General features: G+C 49.8%; 1 protein-coding gene across 2 annotated transcripts in view; it reads right to left on the reverse strand.

Moving 5' to 3' along the window:
* The window catches only part of PAX2 (paired box 2), a 97,727-nt gene that overhangs the window by 41,233 nt on the left and 41,491 nt on the right, over positions 1-15,003 (reverse strand). For both annotated transcript variants that reach the window (XM_030569241.1, XM_030569242.1), the window contains exons 4-5: positions 14,155-14,240; positions 12,073-12,192 (exon numbers count right to left, since the gene is read on the reverse strand). In XM_030569241.1, coding sequence (XP_030425101.1) covers positions 12,073-12,192; positions 14,155-14,240 — 206 coding nt within the window. The remainder of the gene's footprint in view (positions 1-12,072; positions 12,193-14,154; positions 14,241-15,003) is intronic.

The following is a 15,003-nucleotide window of genomic DNA, read 5'->3' on the forward strand; positions in this document are numbered from 1 at the left end:
ATGAGTTTTCAGCCACATTTCAAGAATGAAGTCGAAGAGAGTGTGGGACCCGCAGCACGTTCTCCATGCACAGGGAGAAGGTGGGGAGAGATGCATATCCCATGACTCTTGAGGACACCCCAGCTGGAGATTATGCTTTCAGTATTCACCTCCCTCTGGGTACAGAACATCCCCGGGCCACTTTCCCCAACCTGGAGATCTCTGAACTCCCCCCGCCCCCATCTCCACCCTCTAAGGAAATTACGGGAACTAAAATTTACCAAACCCTAGGAGGGTGCAGAGGGAGACTGTTGGCCATGAGCTCCATCCGGTTCTGTGCACATGACTTTAGTAATCTGAGAGCATGGAAAGACATGTAGGCCTCTACAGAAACCACATTGCAGGGGGATCCTCTGCCCCAAACACACCTATGTGTGTGAACAGGAGAATAAAGGGTTGAGATAACTTAGTGTGCTCCTAAATTCATTGCCCCCAAGGGGGCATGACTGCTGGGCTGGGGTGCAAAGTTTCTGTAGGGAGGAGTGACATGACTTGAAAATGTAACTTTCACCTAAGCATTTGTGTGAGAGAAGCAGCATGGGTGCCGGCATGAGTGGGTGCACGTGTGCGCGCATTGCATGCATAACAGGTGTGAAAGTGTGAGGGGCAAGGGTGACAATGTGCACACAAATGAGTGTGACATAAAGGGACAAGAGAATGATAGTGGACCCACGTAAATAGCCTTTGCCATTGTACATTACATGTGGGCTTGGAAGGATTCCATTTTCACTGGTGAAGGTCTATGAACGTTGAGGTCACTGTACATGTGCAAACTGATGAAACAATATTTCCACTGATAACCAAAATTTACAGCGAGGCAAAGTAAGTAAAATGCTCTTGAGAACTTCTTAGAGGTTAAGGCTATTTCCTTTGTATACTCTGATGTGATGTTGATGGTCATTAAATAATTATCATCTGCCCCCTCTCCCCAATTTTCTCCAACTATGGACATTTAAATAGATCAAAACTGGAAAAAATGCCTAAAAATAAACATCGATGTTATCCGTTGAAATTATTAAAAAAAAAAAGTTGAATTCTGCCAAGCCTAGTTACATACATGTCTCTATAGGCCAAATTCACCCTAGGCATCACTCCGCTGACGCCAGTGGGGTTGCGACAGAGATAAACGTGGCCCGGTACATGCATATGTTTATAGTCACACCACACGCCTCCTTCTGTATAAGCCCCAGCATGTACAGCTGTACACATATGTATCTCTGTCTGGCTATCCTGTGTATGTGCATCAACAAAGGCCTGTGCACACTTGTGCATCTGCCTACATATGTACACCTAGGGGTGTATGTGTGGTGGGACTGTGAGTCAGAAACTGAGGCTGTGATAGGCTGACCATGGTTGTTGGCATATACTCCCAAGACTCAACCTTCTTCAGGCCAAAGTCAGAGCCCCAGACCCTACCCGCTGCCAGATGCATCCTGCCTGCCCCTCACTCCCCAGCTGCAAAGAATGAAGGGGGGCAGTAGCCAGTGTCTTGCTGGTTTACATTAATGAGATACACTCAGCGTAATCCGGCAAAGGATTCAGCTCTACAAAGGGAGGTAATAGCAGGCTGCCATGCACAGAGCAGCTCAGGTAATTGGTTTATCTGTCTAGAAGCAGTGGTAGCAATCTCTGCACAGACAGACTAGCAGTAAAGTCTCTTCCTTAAGGCTATTTCCTTTGTCTTTTCAATTGCTTGCACATCCATGTGAGATAGAGAGAGAGGGAGAGAGAGAGAGCTAGAGAGAGAGGGAGAAATGTTAATTTGTGAATTAATGGCTTTTCTCAGCGGAATTGTAAATTCAAATGTCACCTCGCACGGTGACACTGCGGCTGGGCTGCTGAAGCAGCAGCGTTCACATACCACCCCCCTAAACACACACACACTACCGTGCACCTCCCCTCCCCAAAGGTAGCTGCAGAGTGGAACATGCTACTTTTAATTCGCAATCACACCACAACAAAGCTATGCAACCAGGCTTGCTCTCCAACCCTCCTGGCCACAACCCCGATGGCTTGCACCCCCATTTCAAACATGTACAGCTCTAGTCCAAGACAACACACTATCTCACCCTGTCCCCGACTAGTCAAAGGATAGTTGTTTTTAAGGGAGGGCTTTAGAAAGGATGCTGCTGCAGCCTTTTCTTCTCCTGCAATAATCAGGTGAATTAATGACCCTGAAGTTGAAGTGAGCATGAGTACTTGGGCGCTGCATGGCATAGGGGAGAAAGCCTTCATTGTTTTCGAGCAGGAGGCGGGCAGCAGTGAGGGAGATTCATGGATGGAGATTGCATATTCAATTTTCTTTCACCTTGCCAAGAGCTGCCCCTGGGCTGTGCCTGGCCTAAATTTTTTTTTCCCCCTTTTGCCATCTCTGCCTTATCTGGCCCTCCCACCTCCCTTCCATTCTTTCCAGAAAATTACCTTCAAAATTGATTTCCACTTTTACAAACAAATATAATGGGAACATAAAAAAAACTTAGGCTGTGATGAATTGTGGTTGTCAGGTGCTTCCAAGTTGCCTTTGTTTTTATTTTATTGCCCGGTAGGTTCTTTGTTTTTCTAGCAGCTGGTAATAGTGCCCTTACCTGCCCCACCATCATGGTACATGACCTCCATCATGGTGATACCCCCAGTGTTATCGTGGTGTTAACCCCATTACTCCTGATTCCTCACCCTCCCCATGGTATTGCTGCTCCGCATCACTGAGATGCTACCAGTCCCCGTTACAATGTACCCCAGTGCTACTACCATGATACAGCTGAGCCCCCATAATTGTGATACAGCCAATCTGGGTCACTAGGCTACTCTGATTCTCTAACACCACCAGTCCCAGTCACTAGGCTACTCTGATTCTATAACACCACCAGCCTGAGTCACTGGGCTACCCTGACTCTCTAATCTCCACGCTACAACAGATCCCAATCACTGTGATTTGGGCCTGTCACCACGTAGCCTTGGCTCCTATTGCCATGTTACACGGATCCAGTTCTGCTACTTTAGCGCTTCATCATTGTGTTACTCCTGTTCTCCTTTGCCATGTCAAACGGACCTCCAGTGCTGTTACCCCCACTGTACTGTAATGTTACATCAAACTGGGACATCGCCAGGTTATCCCATGTTCTCATTTGCCTCATTGCAACATAACCCCAGATCCCCACTGCCATGTTCCCCTAATCCCATCACAACTTCACCCCTGTGCCCCATCACCATGTTACAAGATCATCCCTGCACCCCATTGCCATGTTACCACCGATCCTTGTCACATCACCACCCAGCGCCTCATTCCTATGTTACTCCTGATCTCATTGCATCATCCTGCCATGCATTGCCATATAACCCCTGATCCCCAGCACAACATCACCCCTGCATTGCACTGCCATGTTACTGCTGATCCTTGTCACAATGTCACCTGGTGCCCCATTGCCCTGTTACCCCATTGCTATGCTACCTCCCCCATTTTCACCACTGTGCTTCCTCATCCCTCCTCACCTTGTTAGCCCTGATTCCAACCATCATGTTACCCCTGGTCCCCATCCCACTCAAAGTCTAGAATAGATTCAAACATCCACCTCTTTGCATGCAGACAGCAGCAGTGTATATCTGGACTGCAACAGACAAAAAGACTCTGAGACCCCAAGAGACAGATGGCCAACAAGAGATCTGGGATGAAACACACAGAGAGGACACATGAGATGGACCCGGGAAGGTGCTTTTCTGAAGCATTGCGAGGAGTTTTAGCTGCACGATTCCCATTGGACATGTCAGTGGGAACTCGCCCTCAGAAACACAGACAGAGGAGGGGGTCTCCAGAGTTCTTCCACCATGGACACATGTAATCCCCTGGGTCCAGGTCTCCTGAGGTCTACCCAACACAACTCCACAACAGCCAGTTGCTACCCCCAACTCCAGCTTTCTGTATACACAGGGCTAGAAGCGGGCTGAAAAATGGGGTGGTCTGTTAGAATCCGGGAGCTGCAGCTGTGGTAAGATTGGGCTAAAGCCCCTCAGCAAGCTGGTTTGATCGTTAAATTTCTCTTTTTGCTGGAGCTGCAACCCCTTGTGGCTCCGTTGCCCTTCAAACACTGTGTGTACCTTGCAGCTCGGAGCAACAAAAAATGCCTGCCCTCCTTAGGGTAATAACTTCATGTGCGCAAGGCTCTGACATCAACTTGTCAGCCTGAACGCACATCCACTGATGTTAACACTCAAATACACAACACTCACACAAATATGCACACAAATGCCCAACTCTTGCACAAGTACACCTATACCTTATATACACACAAATACACAACCCCCCAAATATATACAAGTACATAGCACCCACCCACATACATAAAAATACACACACAAGCACACCCCATTCACAATATATATTCATACACAACACGAACATAAATCCAGATACACACAAACAGTGCACAATACTCACACAAATCTACAAAACACAAAACTACACAGCATTCACACAAATACACTCAAAATATGCACACAGATACAGCATTCACAGAAATGTACAACATGCCTATACTCACAATGCACAGATTAACATACACAGTGCTTGCACAACATGCACAAAAATCCAAATACACAAGTGGCACTCTGCCAAGGACAGATGTACAGGCAAGTGGAAACCAGTCACGCTAACATAACACACACATATATGTTCTTGGAGCCACAAATACAAACGCAGAGAGATACAAACACACAAAAAATACACACACTCTCTCTCTCTCACAGATCCGCTTGTCCTCAGTATTACTGATCCATGGCAAACTAAACAGCAACTCCAGCTTTGCTTGTGTTCTGCCTAACCAGCCTTCTGTGATGCACTCTTTTAACTCTGTCTTACCTATAATTCTGCTCAGCAGCGGCACAGCCATCACACACCTCCCCACCATCCCTAGTGCACGCTCACACACACACACACACACACACACTCTCTCTCTCAGGCTGGCTGTCTCTTTCACTTACAGACAGACCTCATGCAATCACAACCCATATTTCTGGCACAGCCACACTGGCACCTGCTAATTCTGCCCCTTTTCATCAGTGCTGTGCTGCTTATGCCTTGTTCTGCCATCACCTCTTCCTCCTCTTTTCTTCCATGCACGCTCTGCCCTCTCTGGCCAGCCTTCTGCAGTTCGCTCAGAGAGGTGCGGGGCGACTGGCAGATGTCGCTCATTTCTACATTCTAATCTCTTGTTGTTGGGAATCTCACCAACGTCAGGACTATGGGGTCTTCACAGACAATAAACTGCCTCTTAGAGCTGCAACTTCATCTGGTGCATGAGGGATCTCTTAACTACACTTGCCTGCACTGACACAGCCACACGGTAGGTTCAGCACAGACACTGCTGCCTACAGGGATACAACACGGCCATGGGCAGGCACAGCCACGCTGCCTGAAACAACACAATCAATAGGGCCAAGGGGATAAAATCACGGCACAAAACAACACAACCACACCTCACTCACAACCAGATTAGACAAAAGTGACACATCCAACACCCACTTGCGACAATAAGAACACATGGCTATTGCATGAGGCAACACAACTACACCCATCTGCAGTGCCATGAACACAACCATTCACCTGCAACAAAGCAATCATACAGAATAATGCAAACACCCCTCTGGGTTGACAAGGAAGCACAGCATCAAACGACATAACCACACTACAGACAATGTTGCCAGGCTTCACCTGCAGTGACCCTGCATACTCAGTTGTCTTTAACAAAACCAAACGCAAAGACACAAACTCATCCAACTGCACTCACACAAACACACGTCAGATGTAGCGATATAATCCCATGGTGTGACACACGCACATTGTTTGCAGCACCACATTTAAAAGCGCAAAGGCATATCCCTGTAATGACACAAACACAACCCTACCACCTGCAATCAATGACCACATCTGTTGCAATGACACAACCTCCTCAGTGGAAGTGATACAACAATACTGCCTGCAATGATGTACTGATGATGCCTACAATGGAACCACCTCACTGCCTGCAGTGACACAAAACACACCATCAGGAATGATTCAATCATGCCTCCTCAAACAACACAGTCACTTCAGCTGCAATACTGCAAAATTGCAAGAAATGATGTAGCTATACTATCCCATCCGCAGTAACGGTAGAACCCCCCCAACATGAGCACCATGGCCATGCTGCCAGCAATGACACAATCAAATCACCTGCAATGACAACCATAGCACTGCTAGTGAGATAACCATGCTGCCTCGAACAATACTATTGTACCACACCATCAATGACACAACCAGCTGCAGCAAGCACATCACACCTGTCCTCGTGCAAAAGTCTCCATCCTGATCTTCATGGCATGGACCCAGGATATGTAAAGAGCCCAGAGCTCTTGGATGGACATGGTGGTTGACAATTCCACTCCTTTGACCCAGTGGAATTCTACAATAACAGTAAAGCTCATCTGTGCAGCGATTGCCAGTTCTGGACTGTAAACTGAACTCCCCCATGAGCTAAGGGCCAGCCCAAACCTCCCTGCTTTCTGCTCTAAGAGCAAGGCACATATCTTCAAGAGGCCTTTGCTCACATAAACATGGAGCCATGTAAAGGGGGGGAGACGGGACAACGACAACCACCAAACTAACCAACACAACCAAACAAAACCACCAAAACAAATCCTTTTCCAAAACCAGACCACTCCGCAACACCCATTGTTCTCGCCCTGGGGAGAGGAAGAACCATATGTGACAGACTGAACACCACAATCATACCACATGCAATGACAGGACGCACCTTGAACATCAATCGCCCCTCCCTGCCGCAATGACAGGATGCACCTTGAACACCATAATCACACCAACTGCAGTGACAGGATGCACCTTGAACACCACAATCACACACACCACCTCCAATGACACAATCCACCTTGAACAACACAATTGCACCCCCTGCAATGACTGAACTGCCCACCTGGAACAGCACAATTGCACCCCTTGCGATGACACAGCCCCGTGTCCCACACTTAAGATGTATTTCATTCCAATCATCCAGATGTCAGACTACAAAAAAGAAGGAAAACACTGAACTGTATTCAGCCTCTCTCCTCCTAGGGATATCACACTGGAAGCACTCTGGGTATTATTGCCTCTTATACTAACAACCACCCGTTCACCTCCTCTCCCACAAAACCACTGCTGATATTAGTGCTGATAATGCTAACAGCCCTGTGGGTTTTATTACTACTGATACTAATAATACTAGACACATTACGGCTGCTCCTGCCAATAACACGCCGCCGATATGATCCCTGCTAACGCTGACAGTACTTGGGGATAATATTGCTGCCATTGTCAGCACTGTAGATCTGATTGCTGTTATTGTCACGGACAGTACAAATAAACACTGCCGAATTATCAACACCGGAACAGGAATCCAAAATGAGAATCTGGATCTGTAAAAGAAATCTGCCCACGTCCTGCTCTCGAGACAAAGAGCTGCCTTTAATCATGACCGTTTTCTAACGATCACAGTGGTCTCGCCTATCATATGGAGCAAAAGTCCTCCTGGGAGCCTGAAGAGGCCAAGGGATGCAAGAGGGCACTGGGAATGGTGCTTTGATTATCCATTCATCCATCTCCTCCATATGCACCCACCCATCCATCCCCTTACGTGCCCATCTAGCTCGTATATAATGCCCATCACCGTAGCACCTGAGTGGAGCTCATTTCTTTATTGGAATCAGTGGGTCTGAGCAGGGACTCCTTGTTCTTTCACATGCCCCTTCAGACCCTGTTAGAAGGAGGGAGGAAGGAGGAGGGGAATAGCCAATCGCTCGTCACATTTTCAAAGGGGGCCTTCATGTCCTCTCTCCCACGGCCACAGTGCTGCCATACCTGGCTGGACCTGCTGTGCACAGCAGGGGGAGGGGCTCAGCCTAGGGCTGGGAGCACAGGAGTAAGAGCCAGGGATCCTACCGTGGCTGTGATATGGGGACAAGGCTCTCTGTGGCCTTGAGCTGGTCCATTCCGCCCTCTCTGTGCCCAGTTCCTTGGGGTCGGCTGGGTGGTAACAATGGATACATCTGCCCCACAGCATGGCCATGGCTGGCCCAGGTCACCTGACTGCCTGGGCTCTGGGACCCTGCGAGTGGGGTGGGTTTCAGAGCCCGGGCTCCAGCCTGAGACCAATCGTCTACAATGGGATTTTATAGCCCCGCAGCCTGAGGCCAAATCAGCTGGCCTGGGCTCTGAGACTCAGGTTTTTTATTTCAGTGTAGACACTCCCCCCACCCCCCAACAGGGCTGAGGATTCACCTGTGAATGTCTACAAGGGGCTGGAATGACAAGAAGTGCTAAGTACTCATTGGGGGACAGACCCTGCAGTCCCTACGCAGCCTTTAGAGAGTGGCTCCTTCCCTACTCTGATTAGAGAAGGGACGCTGTGCGCCCGTTATTCACTCTCCGCCTAGCCCCTGCATCAATCCCCTGCAAGTCCTCCCTTACAGGGAAACCTGGCTGCCAGCGTCCCTCGCTGAGCCCACCTCACACAGCTGTCTGGCTACCTCTGCCTGACTCGGGTGTTTGGCTACATCATCCTGACACATAATTATCTCCCCTTTTCTTAATCATCTGCGCCGCTGTCTAATGCAGGCACCAGCTGCGGCAAGGAGGAGTGGGAGGGGAGTAGGGGATGAGGATGGAGGCTCCTCTCTGCTCCCTTTCCCCTCCAAGCTGCCTCACATGCTGTTAACAACATTTTCAGAACCAGGGGTAGCCTGGCTTGTCCCCTCTGCTCTGACTGGGACTTCCTGAGAGAGCACTTCCATTTACCCTATAGATGGGAGGGGGGAATTGGCAAGCCGTTCCCTGCCCCCTAGCATGGCTGGGACTGCAGATCTGCATTCAGAGCAGGGACGGCTCTAGACATTTTGCCGCCCCAAGCATGACGGCATGCCGCGGGGGGCGCTATGCCGGTCGCTGGTCCTGCAGCTCCAGTGGCCCTCCCGCAGGCGTGCCGGGGGGGGGTGTCTGCTGGTCCTGCGGCTCCACCGAAGCCGCGGAACCAGCGGACCCCCCACAGGCATGCCGCCGAAGGCTGGCTGCCTGCCGCCCTCCCGGCGACTGGCAGAGCGCCCCCCACAGCATGCCACCCCAAGCACGCGCTTGGCATGCTGGGGCCTGGAGCCGCCCCTGCTTCGGAGACAAACTCTTGCTCTTTAAATGCAAGAAGCAAGCCCCAGCCAGGAACAGATGTGAGTAGATCACTGGCACAGACATCATTTAGCACCCATGGAACACACTGGGAAGATGACTCCTTACAGTACAAAATACCTGCGGCTTGCCAACAATCACCCCCTCCAGTCTCCCATGCCTCCCACCCCTCTCCACCTTGCAGCTAAGACAAACTAGAGCCTACCAGACTAGGTGAAAACTGCTGGAGAACAAGAGAAAGGCACTGGCTGCAGAGACACCACCTTGGGAGAGCTCCTGCCAGGAAAAGAGATCTGAAGCAGAGGGACCTGCAGTTAGTACTGTTGGTGGGTGGGGTATGGCGCTGGCGTCTCCTTGGGAGGGCAGGATCTAGATATAAGGGCAGGTTCCTCTAAGGCACTAAACACACGCTGCAAGATGCAGCAGCCACTGGCAGCACTGAAAGCTGAGGGTTCTCAGCACGACACAGGGAATGGCCGATGACTCCCCCAGCTCCTGACTGGAAGCAGGGACTGCCGAGAATCTCCTTTGCTTAATAAATCAAATCCGGGAGGAATCAGAGCAACCCATAAAAGCTGCCCCGTATGTCTGGGTTTCAGATCCTTTTTTCTTTTTTTTGATACTTTCATTGTACTGTGCCAAACAGCTCAAATTCTTGGACTGAAATCTAGGGAGTGGATCAGCCTGTCATGGGCAAAGCTCCTGGGATGTTTGGGAAGAGCAAAGTACCAATGCCAGATGATCTGGCTGGCATTATATCGAGTACTAAGGGATCCTGCCAAGAACCAGATCACCGCAAAACTCCACTACAGGTGAAACTTACCAAATCTGGGTTTTCCTGACAACGCCAAACTCAGCCGTGGTGTACATGTTGGTTTGCAAATCTATAGGGGAACCTGGATTCACTTGAAATTGAGGGACCAGGTCAATTTATGCTTTAGGTGTAACCATGAAAACCACCGGAGGGTTTGCATTTCAGTAGCTACGGGTCAAACCAAAACCCTGGATCCCAGCACTCCAAAACTTTGAGGCAGTAGTTCTCAACCTCTCCTTTAATGGCCACCCCTTTCCATAGTGGGACTGTCCCAGGACCTCACTGCCATCAGCCTAGGGAATGGATCTGCACCTGGGTCCTGATCCAACTGCCAGTGGAATCAGGGGGAGTTTTCCCATTTGCTTTAATGGGGTCTGAATCTCTGCATTCCAAATGACGCAGTTCCTGGTTTTCACCAGTAACCAGGCAGGAAGAGGCTGCTGGAGCTAAGTTTTGCTAGGGGTTACTGGGTTCATTTGAACCTGAAACTCAAAGTGAAACTCAGGAGTGCATGAACCCTATGAGAACCGAAGCCATGCAAGTAGCTGGCGCAACCCCCCATACAGCTTTTCTGCTGTGATATAGCCTCCACCTCTCCCCAGTCCAGCAGATAGCACAGGCTCCCTGCCATTAACTTACCCCCATTTGGCCTGGGGGTTGCAGGCAAGTCAGCCTCCTACTGCTAGGAGGCGCCATCCACACAACAGACAAGAGTGGGAAGTGACAGATTAAGGCAGTGGTTCTCAGTCAGGGATACACATATCCCTGGGGGTCTGTGGAGGTCTTCCACGGGGCACATCAACTCATCTAGATATTTGCCTAGTTTTACAACAGGCTACCTAGAAAGCACTAGCCAAGTCAGTACAAACTGAAATTTCATACAGACAACAACTTGTTTATGCTGCTCTATCTACTGTACCAGTGTTTCTCCACCTGGGGGTGTCAACCCCAGGTTATGGGATGGGTTTAGAGGAGTTTCAAGTGCAGGGCCGGTATTAGGGAGCGGCAAGCAGGGGCCCCATGAAGCTAAGATACATGCCAAAGCCTGAGCCCACCGTCCAGGGCTGAAATCAGACTCCTGACAGGGGTACAGTAGTCTGGAAAGGTTGAGAACCACTCAATTAAGGCAGGATTGAACGGATCAAACAACTCAGGCCTCACACTCTGAACAGCCCCTCCCCAATTTTCAGTGCATCCAAATACAAGAGCAGATTTAAGACAAGTACGCAAGCCTTATGCCCCCCCACCCCTACAAATGCTGAGACTCCACTCCCACTCCTTACACTGCCCACCTGGAAACACGACCGAGTGGGCTTGGCTCTCCAGCTTTTTGCTCATTCCAAGATCTATTTAGCCATTAATCTACCCCAGTGTAAGAAAGGGGCAGGGGGAAGAGAAGGAACAATCTTAATCCCTAATTTCTGTGGGTTTGGGGGTAGGGGTTAGATACTACCCCCGGGGCCAAATACTTAGTAGGTCTCCTATACTGTGCAAGTAAGTCTGTTTGGTGCCGTGAAGGAGGCCAGCTGAACCCGGGGCCCTTGATGTCACTGTAAATAAGTGGCTGATGACACGTTGTAGGGAAAGGGCTGCTTGCACTGAGAGTCTGAGAGTCACATTTCCTCTCACCCTGCTGCAAGTGCTGAGCCGAGATGGCATCAGGTTAGGAAGCGAGTGAGTCAGAATGACCTGGTTTCCCTGCAGTTCAAAGCGCGGGCACCTGCTGGCACCTGGGGAGTTGGGTTCCAGCCCTTTCCAGCAGAGAATGGGCTTGGGATCAGCTCCAGGAATGGAAGTGGCTGCTCAGCCCGCTGAGCAGATGTCTGGAGAATGTAGCCTGTCACGAAAGGCCTCGGAAGAAGAACATTCCAAGCCAGCAGGGCGGTGCGGGGAATCGGCCGCTGCTGCTAAAACTGATCTAGCCCCGGAGCAGCTGCAAGGCCTGGTTTGAAATTGGAGCCTGTGCATAGGGACAAAGAATATAAAAGGGGAGGATGAGCCTCTCCCCTCCCCCTACCTTCATCACGTTTCCTCTTCTCGCCATTCGACCGAGGAATGCCCAGGATCCCGTTAATGGAGTAAGAACCCACTGGATCATTGGAGGCACTGGAGACGGGAGGGGATGCTGTACTGGGAACTGGACAAAAGGAAAAGGGAAAAGGGCCATGAGGAGAGCAGCATAGCACTCAGGGAGCACCCAGCTGAAAGCTACCCCTTCCCACACTCTTCTAGGAAAGCCCCTTTCACCAAACGGACCCCAGTTCGTGTCAACGAAGGAGCCATAGACTGATATTCCATAGACTGACAACACCTCTTGCTGCCTCTCAGTCTTGCCACATATCTCACCATACAGCAGCTCCACAGACTCCAGTGCAGACTATCAAGCAGCTACAACCTGCTAGTAGATTCCAGTCGAGAGCAACAGCTCCCCAGTGCCTTCCAGTGGAGTCCCATGCAAGTTCTGCATGTAACACGCAAGCTAATGACCACCCAGTCTGTCCAGGTTCAGCCAAGCACCTCCCAGGAAAGCCTAGTGTACAGCATTCTCCCCCAGTATGCCACATTCAAGAGGTACCTGTCACATGATATCCCAGACATCCTCCCAGTACAACCTCCCCTCCCCAGCCTAGCACAGGTGCACAGCATTTCAGTGCATCTCAGTACAAGCCAACACCTTCTACAATCTTCCAGTGCAGATCAAGAGCTCACAGTCTGTATCCCGGTACAGATTAACACCATGGTGGTGCATCCCAGTACAGACCATCTCCCAGTATAGGCTAGAAGTCTCCCACTACAACCTAGTCATGGCCATCATCTCTCAACAGTTCCCAGTGTAGCCCAGCATCAGCTCAGAAAACTCATTCAGAAGAAAGAACGAACAAAAGAACGAGCAGGTGTGCAGGGTAGTACAATGCGTTCCAGGAGGCATGCCATCACTTCCCAGTACATCCCTGTATGCATCCTAGCCCAGATATACATCGGTGCTCCCTTGTGCAACCTCCCCTGCGCACCTCTGCCCTCCCCCCTCGAACATTGTACTGATGTGATCAACAACCTCTCTGTTCAATAGGAGCCTTCCAGTACAGTACAGACTCTGCCAGCTCCATCTAGTACAGACCAGTACTTCCCAGTACAGCCCAATATGGTGTTACACTTCCAGTGACAGTACCCACAAATACCATTCCATAGAGGCCAATCCATTCTACTACATTGCAGGACACAGCACTTTTCTTCCAGTACAGAACAGAACCCACCAGCCCCATCCAGTATAGACCAGCACTTCCCAGGAGATCCCCACACGGTGCTTGATTTCCAGAAAGCAAAACACCCACAATTGCCTCCCTAGATAGGCCATCACATTTCACAGCTTCTCAGCACACAGCACTGTTCTTCCGGCACAGATTAGTAACCCCACCCTGTACCAGCAGGAGCAGAACATACACACAAGCCCACAGAACCAACAATAAAAAATGCCTTATACGCCCTTAGCATGGAGCCTGTAACACTATAGACTAGCAAACTCTCTGTAGACTTTATTACAGGCTCAGAATCCTGTGCACAACATAGTCAAACCATCTCCCATTAACGTCTCAGGGCAATACATCCCGGCACTGCTGGACTCAGTGGCCAGCTCTTGGGAATGTCTTTTCCTGCAACAGGCATATCCTTGTCTTTGAGAATCGGGCTCATACCAGGGAGGGGAGAGATGGAAGAAGAGGAAGAGTGGCAGGAAAAGGGAAGCAAAGGGAGAAATGTGCTTGGACACTCTGGTGATGGACACTTTATATACAGGGAGGGAAAGGAGAGAGAGGAAAGACAAAGGGGGGTAAGAAGGATAAAGAATGACTCAATATGAGATTTCAACCCTGTCTACATGCTGAGTCGCATTCTGACTTGGATGTAACCCACTGACCCCATGGGAGTTAGGCCGGCGGAGAATTTTACCCTCTGCCTTTAGCTGTGCTGTTTGGTGCCTATCTCATGCTAGTCTGCCCTAGTGTCCATCTTGCTTCACTCCCCCCACCTCATCCTTATTCCCTTGTGTCTAGATCCACTGGCCCTATCCCTCATTGTGCCGGCCCCTCCACTGTCTTCTTACCGATAGTGTGTCCAGGTGCAGTCACTCCTGTCCCAGTCCCATCTGGTGTCGGGTGGAAAGGCTGTTGAACTTTGGTTCTGATAATCCTGTAAAAGAGTGAAACTGGGTCAGAACTCAGCTCCTTCCACAGCTCCTCCATCCCCTCAGAGCCATCAAATTGTGGCACTGCCCTCACCAACCCCAGCTGCCAAACCAGGAGGCCTGATTAGCTGTCAATGCGCAGCACAGAGCAGAAAATAACCCTGTGCAATGGCTTCTTCTAACTCAGCATGGCCACAACATGGTCACAGGGTTTTTGCCAGCCATATCAATGAGAGTCCCTTTGAACCCTTCTCTGACGGGAGTTTTCACTGCAGAGCTAACACAGCTCAAAACGAGCACCAGGAATAGCAGGCTGTCTCATGTGTCAGCAACTAGGTTATCATTGATGTACTGGCCGTTCTGGACCATTATTCCCGGTGATGCTGTGAGAGGTTGGACAAACCCAGCTCAGTTGCCCGACTTCGGCAACCGTAGCAACTTGCAGAATCGCTGTTTAATGTGTGAGTGGTGCAGATCTGATCTGTAGTGTGACTGAGAGGGAAATACGTGTGAAGGGTGACAGGGCCCAAGGACATAGATTCATAGAGTTAAAGGGCAGAAGGAACCATTAAATCATCTAGTCTGACCTCCTATGTCATAGATCATAGAATTTCACCCACTTTCCCCTGTATTGAACCAAATAATGTGTGTAATTATGACCCATCTGGGTGTCAACATCATGCTACATGATTAAGAAGCTCTGACCCAAGAGAGCAAGAGACTAAAACACACAAAGTGCTTTGTATTTCCAATAAAGTAAAGCACTTA

Source organism: Gopherus evgoodei, chromosome 7 (genome assembly GCF_007399415.2).
Source record: "Gopherus evgoodei ecotype Sinaloan lineage chromosome 7, rGopEvg1_v1.p, whole genome shotgun sequence".
NCBI classification, from domain to species: Eukaryota; Metazoa; Chordata; order Testudines; family Testudinidae; genus Gopherus; species Gopherus evgoodei.